At 45.8% G+C, this 19,376-nt stretch overlaps 1 protein-coding gene across 1 annotated transcript in view; it reads left to right on the top strand.

The window, feature by feature from the left end:
- Window positions 1-5,570: 5,570 nt before the first annotated feature.
- LOC103752362 (zinc finger protein Xfin) overlaps window positions 5,571-19,376 on the top strand; it is a 62,063-nt gene continuing 48,257 nt past the window's right edge. Inside the window, exons 1-5 of the mRNA XM_029557675.1 lie at window positions 5,571-5,949; window positions 9,443-9,546; window positions 10,254-10,380; window positions 12,481-12,567; window positions 17,972-18,064. Coding sequence (XP_029413535.1) covers window positions 5,571-5,949; window positions 9,443-9,546; window positions 10,254-10,380; window positions 12,481-12,567; window positions 17,972-18,064 — 790 coding nt within the window. The remainder of the gene's footprint in view (window positions 5,950-9,442; window positions 9,547-10,253; window positions 10,381-12,480; window positions 12,568-17,971; window positions 18,065-19,376) is intronic.

The following is a 19,376-nucleotide window of genomic DNA, read 5'->3' on the forward strand; positions in this document are numbered from 1 at the left end:
AGTGGGCCAATGAAATAACTCAGCCTGTAAAAGCACTTGCTGCCAAACCTGACATAAGTTGACTCCCCAGAACCCACACAGTGGAAGGAGAGAACAGACTCCTGCAAGGTGTCTTCTGACCTGCGCACAAGTGCTTGGCACATGCACACCTCCCCCATACAAAATAAATATAAAGAAAAAGCCATAAAAAATTAAAGAGAAGGAAGCAAAGAGTGATATACAAATATAAAAATACATGAATTTGGACTGGGTGTAGTGGGGTATCCTTTAATTCCAGTACTTCAGAGGCAGAGGCAGGTGGATCTCTGTGAGAATGAGGCCAGTCTATTACATAGCAAGTTCCAGGGTAGCTGGGGCTACAGGGAGACCAGTATCAAAAAAAAACTCTAAATAAATAAATAAAGTATATTTTTACAATTATATGTTTATTGATAGTACCAAAAGTAATGGCTATAGAAATTTAAAGTATACTGTGTTATTATTTGTATTTTTTTAAAATTTCATTTGTGTGTGTGTGTGTGTGTGTGTGTGTGTGTGTGTGTTGGATCCCTGGAGCTGGACTTACAGGTGGTTGTGTGAGTACTGGGTAGTGAACGTGAACCCAGGTCTTTGGTAAGAGCAGCAAGTGGGCTTAACTGCTGAGCCATCGCTCCAGCCCCTGATTTGGAGTTTGAATGTTTCCTCACAGGCCCATGTGTTAACAGTGTGGTTGCAAGCCTGTGGGCCTCACCGCAGGTGGTGGCACCTTTAATTAATAATTAAAAAATATATGTGCATATGCAGATATACATATCTGTGGATGCATACACACACACACACACACACACACACACACACACACACACAATCACAACCATACTGAAACTTTGCCCATCGCACAGTATGAAATCACTTAAACAATAAGTTTTGAAAAAGAAAGTTTACTCATGAGGCAGCCAGGCACAAAGACCTTAAAGGACATATCTCAAACCCACATTCTCTAAGCTATCCATTAGGGGGATTTGTGGAATAAAGAGGCAGACTCTATGTAGTGAGCTTGAAGTCAGGCTGGGCTACGTATAGGGTCCTGGTTTAAAAGAAAGAAGGGGAGGAGGTGGGAGGAGAGCCAAGGAAGGGCAGGAAATGGAAAAGAATCGAACTGAAGACATTGGTTGGACAAGATGACTGGAGGTGAGCTACTCATTAAATTAAATTGAATTTAAATTTAAAAATTTCTTATCTAATCTATCATCTACCTATCATCTATTATCTATCATCTATCTATATCATCTATCATCTATCTATCTATCTATCTATCTATCTATCTATCTATCTATCTATCTATCTATCATCTATCTCTCATCTATCATCTACGTATTTATTTATTCAGTGTGCATGCCCACACCACAGCAGGAGCATGGAGGTGAGAGGACAGCCTGCAATTCTCTGTTCTCTCCTTCCACCATGCACAACCTGGGGATGCAACTCGAGTCCCCAAACTTGATAGCAAGCACTTTTACTGGCTGAGCCACCTCACCTATCTATTCTGAGAACTTGTAATCCAACTTTACAGCAGTTCGTGGGGTTCACGTTCAGAAACTGGCAGGACTACCATGAGCTAAAGTGGAGTTTTGGGTCCACACTCTGACATTTAATTATTACCCTTTCACACAGGCCCAAGTGAAGAGCAGATGATTCCAACAAAGCCAGACTTCTATTCTCTGAAAAGACAGCACACGATTCAGAGGGTACCTTCTCAGTGAAAGCTACAGGGAAATGTAATAATGCCGATCAACCGCCTGACCTGCAAAACTACACATTTAAATTTTTTTTATTAATTTTTTTTAAGACAGGGTTTCTCTCTAGCCCCAGCTGGCCTGGAACTTGCTATGTCGATCAGGCTGGCCTCCATTTCACAGAGATCCACCTGCCTTTGCCTCCTGAGTCCTGGGCTTAAAGGCCTGCACCACCACGTCTGGCTAGATTTAAAATTTTTTTTAATTAATTTTATATGCATTAGTGTTTTGCCTGGTGTATGTATCATGCACATACAGTGCTCATGGAGGTCAGAAGAGGGCATGAGGATCCCCTGGAATTGGAGTTTCCAACAGTTGTTAGCTGCCAATTAACAACTGTGGGTGTTGGGAATCGAATCCAGGTCCTCTGCAAAAGCAGCCAGTGCGCTGACCCACTGCACATCTCTCCAGCCCCAAATTACAGAGTTTTGAAGTCACTGAAAAGAAAGCAAGAGAAGGGAGAGGGTTCATTTGTTCAGGGTTTCCCTTGGTTCCGCATGTAGATTTTTAAAAAAAGAACATTCCGAAGCATTAAGATGGTCACCATGGGATGGGATGACGTTTGCACTGTTTATTTTCAAAGCGTGTAACTATGTAGTAATTTTAAGAAACGAGAGGCATCAACTCGAAGGCCCCAGCCAGACGCTACCACTGCATATAGCTCTGGGATGCCGAGGTCCTCAGCCACCCAGACCCACCACGTGACCCCGCCCACCACGTGAAGGTGCTCCTCCCCGCCCCCGCCGCTTCCTCAACTCTGGGGTCCAAGTTGTCGGGCCTCGTGCTGTCCTCAGAGCGCATGCTCAGAGACGCCACTGCGCATGTGCAGTCCAGGATTTTTGCGCCCGAGGTTGGAGTCTCGGCGTTCCAGTCAGGCAAAGGTGCTGCGAGAGCGAGGTGAGTTCTTCGTGGGTCCGGGGGAAATTGAGATTCCGAGTGGGGACTGGCCCTGCATGAGCATGAGGGGACCTGAAGATGAGAGGGTGACGGTGGGAGAAGGTGATGCCAAGCAGGGTGGGGTTGTGAGATGGCGGGATGCCACGGTGGACTTAGGGATGGGGGACCCGGCCTCTGTGGACTTAGGGATGGGGGACCGGGCCTTAGTGGGCGTGTGGATGGGAGACTGGGCCACGGTGGGCTTAGGGATGGGGGAACCCAGCCTCTGTGGGCTTAGGGATGGGGGACCGGGCCTTAGTGGGCTGTGGATGGGACACTGGGCCACGGTGGGCTTAGGGATGGGGTACTGGGCCTTAGTGGGCATGTGGATGGGAGACTGGGCCATGGTGGGTGTAGGGATGAGGGACGGGCACCATGGTGGACTTAGGAGTAGGGGACTGAGCCACAGTGGGTTTAAGGATGGGGGACCACACCATGGTGGGCTTAGGGATGGGAGACTGCCCCACGGTGGACTTAGGGAAATAGGGGTCTGCCCCATGGTGGGTTTAGGGATGGGAGACCACCAGTTTAGGATGGATGGAGGACAATGGGTGGGCTGGGGGTTGGAGGTTGGAGGCTGGGCCCAGGAAGCCTTCCCTGTTTCTTGGGTCCCCTCCTGCATCCAAAGACTCTGGTTCTACATTCCAAGCCTGCCTTGGGGTCACAGCCTCCCCTCACCCTCTGGGTGTAAATGTACCCCAATTACTGCCTCAGCCCTGCTCTGTCCTCCTCTGTGTCCCTGTCAACCCTACTCCTCTCAGTGTCGGTTATCCGTCTGTCCTCCTTGGCTTTACTCTGCCTCCCCAGCTCTAACCCACCTCCCTCAATCCTGTCCCTCCTCAGCTTTAACTCACTTCCTCCCTCTGTCCTGTCTTCTCAGCTACAAACCCCCTTCTTCCTCAACCCCACCCCTCCACAGCTTCATCCCACCTCATCCCTCAACCCTGGCCCTCTTCAGCTGTACCACACCTTCCTCACCCTGTCCCTCCTCCTCTACCTCTGCCCTACCTTTCTCCATGTCCATCCTCATCAGCCATACCTCTCTGATCCCTGTCCTTTAAGCACTACTCTAGCATCTTAGATTTATTTTGCTTTTTTTTTTTTTTTTAAGTCAAAGCATGTATGGGAGGTTTGTTGAGCCTCTTTCCTTCAGTTACTAGCAAAACGCTCACATTTACATTTCTGCTTAAGCTCCAGTGCATTCTTCCAGAGGTTCTAGCTCTGTGTCAGCACTCACCATTGCCCGATTGCTTCATTTTGGACATCCTAAAAGGTACATGGCAATATCTCACTGTGGTTTAAACTTGTCTCTGATAACTCACGACATTGTGCCCCAACTTGTTGGTCGTTTTCTCATCTTTCCTCAGTGGGTATTGAAGTTGTTTAAACTCGACAACAATTCTTAATCAAATTTAGATCCCCCATCCATGCCCACACATCTCCTCCCCTCAAAGACCTCATACATTCTACTATACGAGCTAAATCCTATTCAGTCAAACATTTGTACCCAGACATCCTTCAGTGCAAATTCATCCACTGGAGTCTAGTCAGCCTATCTAGAGATCGTAAGTAAGGTCCGCTCTCCCTCACCCAGCAGTGATCAGTCTCCAACAGTTGCCAGATTAGGGCCCACCTGCCACCCATTTCCCTTGCTCCACTTTGGGTCCTTGTCAGATTGAGTTGGCATGGGTCCCATGCTTGATGCCACCATTGCTACAAGTTCATACATGTAAGCTTCCAGTGGCCTGAAAGCCTCTACTTCCCTATGCTGGCTCTTACAATCTTTCCACCCCCTCTTCTGCAATGGTCCCTGAGCTGTGGGTGGGTGAGGTTCGATATAGGAGTCCTATCCAGGGACACACTCTGTGGTCTCTTATTCTCTGAAACTTGGCCAGTTGTTGCCTTCTGTGTACATCCCGCTCTGTGGCAAAAGGAAGCTTCACTGGTAAGAGTTGAGGGATGTGTTAGTTTTCTCTCTATCCCCTGTTCTGCTATGTTCATGAGTCTCGAGTATAGAGATTCCAATGCAGATATGTCACCTAGGACTGGGTGTCTCTCGGAAACGTATATTCATTGTGTGTAACTAGTTGTGGAAATCTGCAGTGGCCTCCATCTATTGCAAAAAGAAGCTTCTTTGATGAGTAATGCACAGTATACTTGTCTGTAAATATAAGGATCCATATTGAGCATATGGTAAGAAATTTCATTTGTCTAGAGATAGAAACTCAACATTTTTAGAAGGGTCTCACATATCCCAATCTGGTCTTCAAATTGCTAGGCAGCCAAGGATGCTCTTAAACACTCTATCCTCCTGCTTCTACCTACCCCGAGTACTAGGGATTATGGATGTTTGGCACTATGTCTACTTTATACAGTGCTAAGGATTGAACCCAGGACTTGATGAGTACTACGCAAGCATTCCACCAACTGAGCTACATCCACAGCACTTAACTCATATTTTTGAAATTAAAATACTTTATCAAATTAGTTCATTTCAGCCTGTGGCGCAAAGTCCCTTCCCTTCAGTTCTAGTTCTGCTATACTGTTCTCCACCTGTTTTCTAGATTTGGGAACAAATCTTCCTGTTATACAAGCTATATGTGTGCACAGATCTCTGTGAATGTGTATTTAGACATTCGTGTGAAATGAGCTAACTCCATTTTCTCAAGACCACCTCTACCCTTTGGCCAAATCCCAAGTATACAGGCCTTTTGTCTCACTATGTGATATTTGTCTATAGTCCTGAGGTCTCTGTCTTTTTCTGATAGAATTCTTCCTACCATCTTCCAACAGCATTTTCTGGAGCAGACTGCCTGCCTTTGGCAGTATCTCCATACCACAAAAGGCCAAGCCGTAAAGATGCTACACACAAGAAAGATGCTGGATATCTTGAGGAATGCTCAAGCCATTCATCTACGTGATCCAGAAGAGACTCCAGATACTAACCACATAAGCAACCCGGAGGCGCCAAAAGCTTCCTCTCCAGTGTGTAGGCGTTCTCACTGTTTCTTAGTGACCAGGCCTCATGAAGCAGTGGACCAAATCCACCAGCTTTGCGACCAGTGGCTGCAGACAGAAACCCTCACCAAGCAGCAGATGATAGACCAGCTGATGCTGGAGCAGTTTCTTTCCACCATGCCCAAGGAGATTCAGACATGGGTGATGTCAAAGCAGCCTAAGAACAGCAGGGAGGCAAGCATCCTCCTCGCAAACCTGGTCCTGGTGCCTGGAGAGGAAGGTGAGGCAGGACGTTACTTCTGTTTATCGAACATCCCGTGTTTGCTTGTCGTGGTAGAGTTAAAATAAAGCTATGTTGAATGAAAGGTTGAATGTTACCAGGCATAGTGGTGCACACCTTTAGTCCCAGCACTCTCTGTGAGGTGGAGGCCAACATAGCGAGTTCCAGGCCAGCTGGGGACACAGGGAGACCCTTTCTCAAAAAAGACCCCCCCAAAGAGAGAGAGAGAGAGAGAGAGAGAGAGAGAGAGAGAGAGAGAACAATTGACTGTTATACATATAGGCTAACCTACCTAATCTCATGTGAGATGGAAGAAATTTTAAGTTTGGTTGTTGCTGTAATGTTTCTTACTACTTCGAGTGCACATTCTGTTCCCCAACCCCTTCCACATTTCTTAACCAGCCAAAACTTTAATATCAAATCAAAACAGCATTGATATGTTAAGTGTAAGGTTTATATTGACTTTTATTTAGCTTTTTTTGTTTGTTTAAGGACTAGAATGATCTTTTAAATGGATCTCTAAATGTCCCGATGCAAAGAGATCTAGAGTATGGGAGATAGAAGGCACAGAAGTCCAGCCTTTCTGACACCTACCCATTCATGGAAACTCAAGTTACTAGAATGGAACCAAGAAGGGCCGTTTCAAGAGAAGAGACTGTGAGCTCAAGGCCAGCCTGATCTACATAATGAGTTCCAGGCTAGCTGGGGCTACAGGGAGACCCTGGCTCAAAAAAGATTAAATAAATAAATAAATAATAAATAAATGATAAGAAAAGAAAGCCTTAGTTCTTTAATAAAAATAATGCCAACTACAAAAAAAACATTATTTCATAAGTTTATATATGTAATAATTACATATATAGTTGTATAAGTCTGATGAAAGTCCAAAATGATGGGGCTAGGGAGACGGCTCAGCAGTTAAGAGCACTGGCTGCTCTTCCAGAGGATCTGGGTTTGATTCCTAACACCTAATTGGTGACTAGCAACTGTCCACAACTCCAGTTCCAGGGGATCCGACACCCTCTTCTGACCTCCTCAGGCACTGCACAACACAGGTACCCTTACATTCAGGCAATACATACACATAAAATAAAAACAATAAATATTTTTTTAAAGCCAAAATGACAGCTCTCTCTAGAAAGAAGGTTGGGGCATGGACAGGAAAAAGTACGTGGTTAGGCTGAGGTGTGTTTCACCTTTTGTCAGTGGGACAGAGTTTGTGTGCAGGAGCCATGCCACTGCCAGCTGTGCTGGTGTACGGCTTTGATCGAGAGCTCTCGAGGCAGATGTAGGCAGATCTCTGTAACATTGAGGCCAGCCTGGTCTACACAGCAAGTTTCAGGCCAGCCAGGGCTACATAGTGAGACCCTGTTTCAAAAGAACAGCAACAAAGAACCATGCCATCAAGTTGATAAAAAATGATGAAAAAGCCTCATAACGCTTTCAGTAAGTTGACAATTTTGTTTTGGGGCTGTAATCACAGCTCTCATTAGCCACTTGCAGCCCACGGGCCACAGGTTAGACACGCCTGAATAAGAATGCTTGAGTTTGGGATTATGTAGTAAATTTCTCAGGCCTTAATTATAAATGTCAATGAAAAATCTAAAACCATTATGAGTGCTTTGTGTAGCTCAGTGCTGTCAGCATCTCATGAACTGGGTGTTAATGGTTAATCCACTGGTGTATAACTGCATTTTTGAAAACAGTTTTTTAAAGATTTACTTGTATTTCTATGTACATGTGTGTCTGTATAAATGTGTGACACATGTGCGCAGGTACCCATGGAGGTCAGAAGAGGGTGTCAGAGTCTCTGAAGATGGAGTTGCAGGAGGTTATGAGCTGCCCAACATGGTCACTGGGACCCCAGCTGGGGTTCTCTGAAGAGCAGGAAGCTCTCTTTACTCTAGAGACATGTCTCCAATGCTTAAAGCAGTTAAGAGGCTTGCAGTAAACATGCTAGACACAATCTATTATTGTGGATGCTTTGGTATAGTAATTCATATGATTCTATTAATAGCTTTATGAACTAAGTATTACCTTTGTTTTACATACATAAAATTGAGTCATTTTTCAATGACTTATGATTCCACGTTAAAATATTTTATTCATTATTTTTATTTTATGTGTATGTGTGTATTGTCTGCATGTATATGTCTCCCATGTCGTGCAATGCCTGTGGAAGACAGAAGATGGTGTTGGATCCCCTGGAACTTGAGTTATACACAGCTGTTAGCTACCATGTGGGTGCTGGGACTCGAACCTGGTCTTCTGCAAGAACAGCCAGTGCTCTTAACTGCTGACCCATTTCTCCAGTCCCAATTCCACGTTTCTTTAAACACAGGGTTTACTATGTGGCTCAATCTGGCCTTGAACTCAGTAATTTTCTTACCTCAGCTTTCTTTTTAAAAAAAATATTTTATTATGTGTATGAGTGTATTGCCTACATGTATGTAATCGCACCCATGTCGTGCAATGCCCATGCAAGTTGGAAGAGGGCATTGGATCAGTGAGCCACCATGTGAGTGCTGGGAACCAAACCCAGGTCCTCTGCAAGAGCAACCAGTGCTCCTAACTGCTGAGCCATCTCTCCAGCCCCCAGGTCTGCATTCTTGATTGCAGTGTTTCACTGCATCGTGTGGATGTAGTGGATATTGTCTTAGAGGATAAAACAGCCAAAGGCACAGAACTGAAGCTCGTGGAAATGGAAGCTGTATAGGGTGAAAGAAGGAAATGAGTGAAAAGGGCGATCGAAAAAGATTACAGGAAGATTCAGGCTTCTGGAGGAGAGGTTGAAGTTGCCCCTAGATCAGTGAGTGACAAAGGTGGAGGGAAGGCACAGTAAAGGCTGCCATTCCAAAAGTTCTCTAGTGCGGCTAGAGAGACAGCTCAGTGGTTAAGAGCGCGTACTGCTTATGCACGGAATGATTTCTGTGCTCATGTCGAGTGGCATACAACTGCCTGTAACTCCAGATCATGGGGAATCCGATGCTTCTAAGAGCACCTGCCCTCAGGTGCACACCCCTACACACAAACCGACAATTAAAAATCTTTTTAGTTTAAAAATTACCTACAGTGTGTTTTACTTACATTGGTAATATTTATCACTCACCAGAGCCCTTAGAGATGTAGATATTGTTACTTCTGATTTGCATTTAGAAAGGGAGGTTTCCTGGCTATTTTGATTGACAGACCAAAAATCACCTATACAGAGAAGGTTCACCTTACTGAGAATATGGGGGACCCATTGAAAGATTTAGAAATGGGAAGTTACTTGTCCTTTTGAGCTTGGCTCTATTGAGTACAGCAATTATTTCTGTCATCTTCCTTTGACCATGGGAAGTGCGGAGCTACTGCTGACTTCTGTGGCTTGGGACACGGTGGCATGAAGGTGGTGGTGGGCTGCTTCGTGTGTGCAGGTGTGTGTGTGTGTGCGGGTGCATGTGTGTGGGTGCTTCCAGAAAACACTCAACTCTGAGACTGCATTCTCTTCTAGGTTCCCCTGCTCAGGAGATGTCCCCAGAAGAAAAGATGGAAACTGAAGAAGAGCAGACGCAGAACGCAGCGATGTCAGACAGCCTGCCGTCTCCTGGGCCCCAGGTGAGTTAAGCCGTCTTGTGACTTGGTTTTCGAATGTGGGGCTCTTCCAATTATTGAGTCCCATCCTCATTCCCATTAAACTGATAGCTTAAAATGTTTCTGAACCTTTTCCCATCTACCTTGTCTGAAATTCTTCTTTTGTCTTCCCTGCTTTACTTTTCTGCTGCACTTGTATATTACTAAATGCTTTCCCTCTTTGCCCACCTCCTGAATTGTGTTTGAATGCTTTGAGCTTTATACCTGTTTTTCATTTAAAAAAATACTTATTTTTATTTTGTGTGAATTGTGACTGAGTGTATATAAGCGCACCATGTGCACTCAGTGCTCTCAGAGGCCAGAAGAGGGGGTCCAGTCCTCTGGAACTGGAGTCACAGCTTTGGAACTGGAGTTACAGCTGATTGTTAGCTGCCATGTGGGTTCTGGGAACCAAACCCGGGTTCTCTGCAAGAGCAGCCAGTGCTTTTAGCTCCTGAGCCATCTCTCCAGCCCATTTTCATATGTGAGAGAAATAGTAGTTGGTCAAAGGCCACACAGCTGTCAAGTGGCACAGCTGGGGTGTGCCCTGGCAGTCTGGCTGCAGAGTTCACATCCTTAAGCACTTAGTTAATTCAGCTTCCCGCAATGCCATTATTCCAGCTTAGGTTTTCTCATCAGGTTTAAGATAATTCCTGTGCTTCCGTCATTTAAGGGTATTTCTGGTGTTTTAGGAGTTGGTGACTTTCGAGGATGTGACTATAGAGTTCAGCCCAGAGGAGTTAAGCTACCTTAGTGCTTCTCAGAGGGTCTTGTACCAGGAGGTGATGTTGGAGAATTACCAGAATCTGGTCTTTATAGGTAAGTGTATTCTTTCTACTGAGCTCGACTCCTTCGTGCTAGACCACCCTTGTGTCCTTGCCTTAGTAACGGTGGTTTGCTGTCTTGAGTTTCAGCTTGGGTCAGAGGAAGAATTTTATTTTGTTTTTGAAGTTTGTTTATTCTCTGAGAATTTCAAATGATGTATTTTGATCAGATCATTTAGTTATTCTTTGAAAATGTCATATGGTGTATTTTGATCATATCTAACTCCTGTCCTTCCTGTAGTTCCTTCCAGACCTCCACCACCACATCCCCCTCCCAACTTCATGTCCTCTTCTTTTTCTGATTTATTCATTTTATGGGTATGAGTGTTTTTCATGCATGTATATAAGTCCACTAAAAACATGCAATGCCCATGGAGGTCAGAAATGGGCACTGGATCCCCTGGAACTGGAGTTACAAATGGTTGTTAGCCACCATGTGGGTGCTAGAAACCAAACCTGGGTCCTCTGCAAGAGCAGCCAGTGCCACTGAGCCGCCTCTCTATGGGGCTGCCCTCTCTACCTTCTCCTCTTCTTCCTCCCTTTTCCTTGGCCCCTTCTTAGAAATAAAACAATATTTTAATTTCAAAATGTCAAGTACAGGTCTAAGTTACGCGTGTCACTTGATTAACCTCCACCTAGGCCTGTGGGAGAGGTACGTTTCTTGGTGTTACTATTGCCTTGCTGTGAATAGGAATCTGAGCCATTAGAAAGCTAAATTACTTACCGTTTTAGAAAGGGTATATAATCTGTCTAGTGTCTATATAGGTATAGACAGTATATAGCTGTCTATATAGGATATATAGCTCTGGCTGGCTTGGAACTCACTATGTAGACCATGCGGGTCTTACATTCACAGAGAAGTATCTGCCTCAGCCTCCCCTCCCAAGTGCTGGGATTAACGGTCTGAGTCACTTTGTTTTAAATTATCTGTTTAAAGCTAAGTTTGAGTGTAAGTGGTTTTACTGTAGAATCCACTCCCTTAAAGTCCAGTGCCAGAAAGATGCTCCCATTCTGATTTTTCTTTTACATTTTGTGTCAGGTAGAAACAGGAAATTTGGGCTTAAGGAGTCTTTGCATTGGATTAATGTTCCATTTTAACAGGAAGAGCATAGGACAGGCCTGACCCTTGGGTGCAAAAGAATTCCGTGTACTCAATAACCTCAGTTATGGTTGTATCACCGTTATATTACCTCTTCATTCTGCAAGTGGCGTCATTTTACTTTTGTAGGGTGGATATAGCTTCCATGTAAAATACAGGCATAGGCGCTGAAAACTCATCTAAAGAAAAATACTAAATAATACCTACTATAGATACCATCTGGATATGCCAAAAATGTAATGCAATTCATTACTCAGGAAAGTCACAAAGTTTTGAGTCTTGGGATAGCATTAGGGATTCAAAATAAACTGCGCTTCCTGCTGTATTGAATTGTGTACTTGATTGGAAAGAGGGAAATAATGAGCACGTCCATAATTAGGTGGTGTGAAATGGTTGGTGCAGGGAACTAAGGGCAGGAGGAGCAGAGAAAGGAAGGAAGGGTGGGGTTATCACAGGACAAAGACCCGCAATGCGAGCCTTTTGAGGAACTCCATCAGATTATCCACACTAATGTGCAGTATGTTTGGGTGCCCATAGAGGGCAGAAGAGGCCCTCAGATGCCCCTGGAGCTGGAGTTAGAGGTAGTAGTGAGCCTTTTTGACTTGTTTGCTGGGACCTGAACTCGGATTCTCAGGTCCTTTGGAAGAGCAATATGTACTCTTAACCTCTGAGACGTCTGCCTAGCCCACCACTGCCCCAATAATTATTTTACTGTTCAGGCCTCATTGATGGAGGTTGAGCAACATGCCTGCCTCCGTGAGCTAGATGCCAAGGTGCCTCCCTCTCCCACAGGTGGGAAAACAAGATAGCTCCATACCTGGTGAGGTGTCTGCTGCGTGTGTGGAGGGGAGAGACAGGGTTTAAAGTCATTGAGGGAAAAGAGCTTCGTTTCATTCTTGTGAGAGTTTTTGCAACTTTTTTTTCCCTGAAAGTCTTTAACACAGAGACTTGGGATTTTTGAACCCGTGTAAGTTATGAGTCTTCCTTCTTCCCTAGGAAACCAGTTCCCTAAGCCTGACATTATTTCACTTCTGGAAAGGAAGTCAAAAGCAATGGAGGAAGACAGCAATAGAGCACTTCAAAGTGAGTGGTGAGGGGACAGCCTAAGAGGATGGGATCGCAGGAAGGCAGCAAGTGACTGGCCCATCCGTCAGGAGGAGGTCCAGGAGTTGCTAGTCAGCGGAATCCCTCAAAACCCTCCCAGGCCAAGAGAAAGGCCAGCGTTGCTCCCCCTGAGGTTCAGTCTCCTAATTGCTTGTCCTCGTGTCCCTTCGGAAGCCCATCTCTGGGCAGCATGCGTTCCTCCACTGCCCACACCAGGGAGGGCGTTTGTTTCTCCAGAGTTCTGTCTCCTCCATTTCTATTCATTTGTGTCTTTCTAGTTCTCCCCTCCTCTCCCTCTCCTTTCCACCTCATCTCCCCCTCCTGTTCCCTTCCTCTCCCTTCCTCTCCTCCTTCTCTCCCCATCCTGTCCCCCTCCTCTCCCTCTCCTCTCTCCTTCCCCTGACACCTGGGAGCAGGGCAGTACGGTTGTATTTTAGAACTGTGCCGTGTAATGTGGTCATTAGCCACGTGGAGATATTATATGTCTGATAGGATGACATCTCTTCGTCATCACTCTTGTGTGACTTCCTTGACTTCTCTTCCACCCAAGCAAACGTCTCTATGAATCCCAGAATCCTGACCACTTTCATAATGCCCTCAAGAAAAATAAGCCCTAACCATTAGCAAAAGATTAAATTTTTTCCCATTCTGGCCCGTTGGCTGCTTCTAGCTTCTCAGGACCTGGTATTCCAGTCGATACCTTGGCTCAGGCTGTTGTCTCATCCTGTCACTTCTTTTTGTCTGTTCCTGAGCCCGGCTGCCATCCTCCTCTCCAGTGTCTTCATGGGGTCGGTCCCCTGCCTCTGCTTCTGCAGTCACGTCAGTCTGACTGAGTCTTTTTTCTACACATTGATGCCCATCTGGTTGTGACATGAAATAGGTATTTGGTGTTGAATTGAATGAATCAGTTGTTAGAGAAGATTGAATACAGTGAGAGGCTCAGATCTGAGAAAACAGTTGGAATCCTTTGGCTTCCGTCTGAGCAGGAGGAGATGGACACCCTCAGTGCACTGTTTCCTCAGTGGTCCTGCAGGACTTTGGTGGCAGGTGTTCTCAGATGGAGGCTTGAGAAGGACTGCAGTCCGGGCCATCCATCTTCAGGAGTGGAGGAGCACAGGAAAGGCTCTGAAGTGCCAGAGAAGGAAGGAAACACACAGGGCCCATATTTTAAAGCATTTCTCAAGCTGACTAGACAGTTGAAGCCCTTTACAGGTACAGCTATAGGTTTTTAAAATAGGAGTGGTCGGCCAGGCGTGGTGGCGCACATCTTTAATCCCAGCACTCGGGAGGCAGAGGCAGGTGGATCTTTGTGAGTTCGAGGCCAGCCTGGTCTCCATAGTGAGTTCCAAGACAGCTGGGGCTACAGGGAGACCCTGTCTCAAAAAGACAAAAAAAGAAAAAAGTATAATAGAACATAGGGAACCAGAATAAAGCAGGACCATAAACCAAAGGATGAAGTGGAAGGCAGGAAGGAGGATGGTAAGTCAAGAGATGGAGGTAGAGCTGAGTTACAGCAAGTAACAGGCACCTGTGGTAGTTAAAGTCCACAGTCAGTCTGACTAGATTTGGAGTCACCTAAGATGTACGACTCTGGGTGTGTATGTGGTGGGGTTTCCAGACAATTAGATGACTGATGCTAACTATGGGAGGCACCATCACATGGACTGAATGACAGAGAGAAACAGGGCAAAGCACACGACCAGCATTCATGTCTCTCTGATGGCTGACTGCGGATGCAATGCGACCCACCCCCTTGTGTTCCTGCTGCCACATCTTCCCTGCCATGATGGCCTGAATCCCTTCAAGATATGAGGCAGAATTAACCCTTCCTTCCTTATGCTTCTTCTCTTAAGCCATTTCTTTCAGCAATGACAAATGGAAATAACACAGCTCCTACCTGTCAAAACACATAAAGGTTAGACTTCTACTTCTGTGCAATGCTGTCTGCATAATGTATCAGCGTATTATGGCTTTCCCAGACCCGAGAAGGACCAGATAAGCCCATCATGCAAATCTTTAGCCTCAGGAGGCACGAGTCATTCCACTTAGGAATACGGCCCTTTAAATGTTCCCATTGCGACGCAGCCTTCTTCCTCAAGCCCCACCTCAACAGACATCTCAAGAGTCATTATGGTGAGAGGCCCGAGGGGTGTAATGTAGGTAGGAAACCTTCCCCCAGCTTGTAAAAGCCCCTGGGTGGGTGACAAGGGTCAGGCCGAGTTCTATGAATGTCTTGAGTGTGGCAAAGCTTTCATCCACCAAGTGCATCTCTCTCAGCATCTCAGAACCCACGAGTTGGCAAAGTCTCTTTCCCCTGCGATGCACCACAGGACACATGTCTTTCGCTATCAGCAGAAGCATGGCTATGTGGGGGAGAGAGCCTGCCAGTGCTGTGACTGTGGCCGAGCTTTCAGTCAGAGCTCCTATCTGGTCCAGCACTACTGGGTTCACACTCATGACATTCCTTACCAGTGCCAGCTCTGTGGGAAGTGTTTTAGCCACCCCTCCCACCTCACTCAGCACTACCAGTTCCATTCTCCAGAGATGCCAGTTGAGGGCAGTTAGTGTTGAAACCCTCAGGGATCATGCTTTTCTTAACCTGCTTGGGTTTAATCTTTAGAGAGACCTTTTTAATGCCCTTAATTTGAGACAGCTCTCAGATACTGTTAATCAGAAAATTCAGCATGGTATGGTCAAAAACAGTGACTAGTTACAGGGGTAGAGTACAAATTTTGTGAAGGAGTGAATTAAGCACATATCAATACTTTCCTAGTGAAAACACTCACAGTATTTCCTTGATTTGGGCATCATGATGAAAGTTATCATTTTGGGGCAGGGGGGTACCAGTCTTGCCTAGAACTCACAGAGAATTCATTCTCTCCCTCTACCCAGTGTATTGCAGGGATGGAATTCAGGTCATCAGGCTAGGCAGTAAGCACCTTACCTGCTGGGCCACTTCGCCTGACTGAGCATTAACACTGTTTATTTAATCTTAGGATCTAGGAATATTATATTGATCTTTGATATATTCAAGCCATTGTGTGATTGACAGTTCTGTAGAGTTCATCTCAGAAGGTCACTCGTTTTCCCGTTACGTCTCCATGGTTTCCCAGTGCAGGTTTCACTGAATCCATGTTTTTCCTGCATTTCTCATTAAAAAAATATACCTCGAGAATGGGGTTACTTCTGCATTACCAAGGAACTCTGAAGTTTCAGAACCAGCTATTTAGATGCAAGACTGATGCTTCCTTCAATAACCCCCCACTGCATGATTCAAATCGGCCAAACCTTATGCTTGCAAAAGCATGGGTTGCTTATTCCTAAATACACGTAAGCAGCTGTTGTGTTTTTCCTGGGACAATGCACAAAATTGTCTCCTAGCTCCAGGAAGGAAAATGGCAGAGAGAGAAACCGTTCCATCCTGGTCCTCTCAGCAGGATGAGGAATACTCAGCTACTAGGAATACTCAGCAGCGTGCCTGAGGGGTTACTTACAGGAGTATGGATGCCTCGGGCAGCTTCACCTCCAAAATAACCATGCCAGCAAGGGCAGTGTCTCAACTCCAGGCATCAGTGCAGTTCCCTGAATCGTGGAAGAATCGGTTGTCCAGAGTATGTTTACTGTTTCTTTAACCTCAGGGAGGAGGCTTGGTGGTCTTCTACCTTCCTTGGAAGTCTCATGAGCTTCCCAAACCTCCCCGATTCCTGCACCAGTGACATGTTTCATACTAGAGGAAACTCAACACTGGAAGGCACACAGGACTTTAAAAATGGGGGTTTAGGAGGTGAGACTTGAACTTAGGTTCTCTTCAGGAGCAGGTTAGCAATTCAGGTAATCGATGGGTTCCCAGCATCCAGGTCAGGTGGCACAAATGCCTGTAACTCCAGCTCCAGGGGCGCTCCCATGTTCTCCGCTGGCCTTCATGGACACTTGCACCCACTTGCATATATGCACAAACACATATATACAAACTTGAAAGCAAAATATAAATCCTTAAAACATGGTGACTGCAGATGCTCTTGAAATGTCAGTAAAGCTGAGGACCAGCTAGGAAAACGCGTAGAAGGTTAGGAGTGTGGATACACATGTGCATAGTCACACACAATACACAGGCATGCAATGATCACTTTGGATTCAGCTATTTAGCAGCTCTGATTCTCAGGTTGGAATCTTCCTTCCCTGAAAGCTGGATTTGGAAAAAATCTCATGTTCACGGGACACGGATTCCTTGAGCAAAAGACACACATCAGAGGAAAACAGCCCCACCATACCAAACAGTGACCACTAGATGTAGATATACATTTATATTCCAAATCGCCACACACACAACACACACACACACACACACACACACACACACACACACACCCTCTAATGGCAAACACCCACAGGCTGACACATCCAGCAAGCACTCCATGTGTTCATTATATTAAGCTAGCTTAGTTACTGTTGTATCTGTTGCCAATCTTTTTTCATCAGTGGCCCTTCCTTGCCTTTTGTAGGTCTGATGTAAAGGGTCCATATAAAGTACAAACATAAACATTGGAAACTAATCTGCAGAAAAATACCAGATATTAAATGCTACTACAAATACTATGCAGCTATGCAAAAATTGTAATGCCAATTAGTGAAGTCACACAGCTCAGGTCTTGGGATACCATTAGGAATTTACAATAAATGTAAAGTCCTGTTGTATTGGATTCTGTATTTGAGACAGAAGAGGCAAAGAAACAAGTCCATAATGAGGTGGCGTACAATGTTTGGGATTTGGGAACCAAGGAATTAAGTGATGGGGAAGAGCAGACAAAGGAAGGATGGAGGAGGGCAAAGAACTGTGATACTCACCTTTTGAGGAACTCCATCACACTATCCACACTAAAGTGCAGTATGTTTGGGTGCCCACAGAGGTCAGAAGAGGCCCTTCAGATGCCCCGGAGTTGCAGTTAATAGGTAGTAGTGAGCCATCTGACTTGTTGGCTGGGAACTGAACTCAGGTACACAGGGCCTCCGGAAGAGCACTGTATTAATTTCTGAGCCATCTCACCAGCCTGCCTGGGCCCCAATACTTAGTTTCCTGTATAGGCTATTTTTGCACTACTGGGTGTTGAGCAACACAGCTGCCTCCACGAATACACGAATGGCAAGGGTACATCATACCTTTCTTCCACGGTTGAAACAAGATAACTCCACACCTGAGGAGGTGTCTGTAGTGTGGCAGGGAGAGAGAGGGCTGTAATACTGAGATCCAGTGTTTTGGAGTTTGGTCATAAGCCTCATTTCACTTCTGGGAGAGTTTTTGCAGTTTTTAATTATCTGAAAATCTTTAACACACAGACTTGGGAGTTATTGAACCTCTAAATTATGAGTCTTCCTTCTTCCCTAGGAAACCAGTTCCCTAGGCCTGAGATTATTTCACACCTGGAAGAGGAGGAGCCTCAAGCAATGGAGGAAGACAACAACAGAGTAACCATTAAAAGTGAGTGGTGAGGGGACAGCCTAAGAGGATGAGATTGCAGGAAGGTAGCGAGCGACTGGCCCATCAGGAGGAGGTCCGGGAGTTGCTGGTCAGCGGCATCCCTCAAAACCCTCCCAGCCAGGAGGACAGCCAGCGTTGCTCCCGCTGAGGCTGAGTCTCCTGACTGCTTGTCCTCGTGTCCTTTCGGAAGCCCATCTCTGGTCAGCGTGCGTTCCTCCACTGTCCACTCCAGGGAGGGTGTTTCTGCCTCTCTAGAGGAAGTAATATTACCTCTTTAGAGCTGTGCCCCGTACATGGTGACCACGTGCAGGGAAATACCAACTACCTAGCATTATGTATAATTTTAACATGTAGTTCTTTGGTCATACATTTTACATGTTTGACGATCACGTGGAACTCATGAGTATTAAACTAGCAAAATCAGAGAACTTTCTCATCATGGTAGGGAGTTCTGTTGGTCGTACTGTTCTAGAAAAATCCATGTGGACAAGACATGGTGCTGCACATAACCTCAACTCTCAGGAGTCTGAGGCAGGAGGATCTTGAGTTCAAGACCAGCCTCTGCTTCTGGCTTCCAAGGACTGTATATTTCTTCAGCCTGTGTCTTTGCTCAGGCTCTGGGCTAATCTTGCAACTCTCTTTTTTCTTCTAAGTGAGCCCAGCTGTCGTTCTCTCCACTAATGTTTCCACTGGATCAGTTTGTGTGCCTCTGCAGTCATTTTAGTCTGAGTGGAGTCTTGTTTTCCTCCAGATTCATTCATACATATAGAGAGAGAGAGGGAGGGAAGGAGGGAGGGGGGGAGAGAGAGAGAGACAGAGAGAGAATATCTCCCTGTATCAGCAGGTTCTGGACCTTACTATGTAGACCAGACTTCTTCCTCCAAAGTGATGGGCCTGAAGGTGTGCACCACCGTGCCCAGCTTTTCTCCAGACTTGATGCTCCTCTGGTTGGGACACAATGCCGTTCATGAAATGGCATTTGATGCTGACTTGAACAAAATCAGTTGTCAGGTAATAGAGATTAAAAAAAACAAGAGACCAAGAGCTGAGCAGACTTGGAATCCTGCTGCTTTCTTCTGAGCGGGGGGAGGTTGACATCCTCATTGCCTGGTCCCTCAGTGGTCCTGCAGGACTGTGGTAGCAGGTGTTCTCAGATGGATGCCTGACAAGGGCTGCAATCCGTGCCTTCCCTCTTTAGGGGTGCAGGGGCACAGCAAAGACACAGAAAGCCCTACAGGAATGAGGTACACATGGCCGACCCATATTGCATAGTATTTCTTAAGCTGACTAGAAAATAGAGCCCCCCTTGGGT

This window comes from Nannospalax galili, unplaced genomic scaffold, assembly GCF_000622305.1.
Source record: "Nannospalax galili isolate Female #2095 unplaced genomic scaffold, S.galili_v1.0 scaffold1368, whole genome shotgun sequence".
Taxonomy (NCBI): domain Eukaryota; kingdom Metazoa; phylum Chordata; class Mammalia; order Rodentia; family Spalacidae; genus Nannospalax; species Nannospalax galili.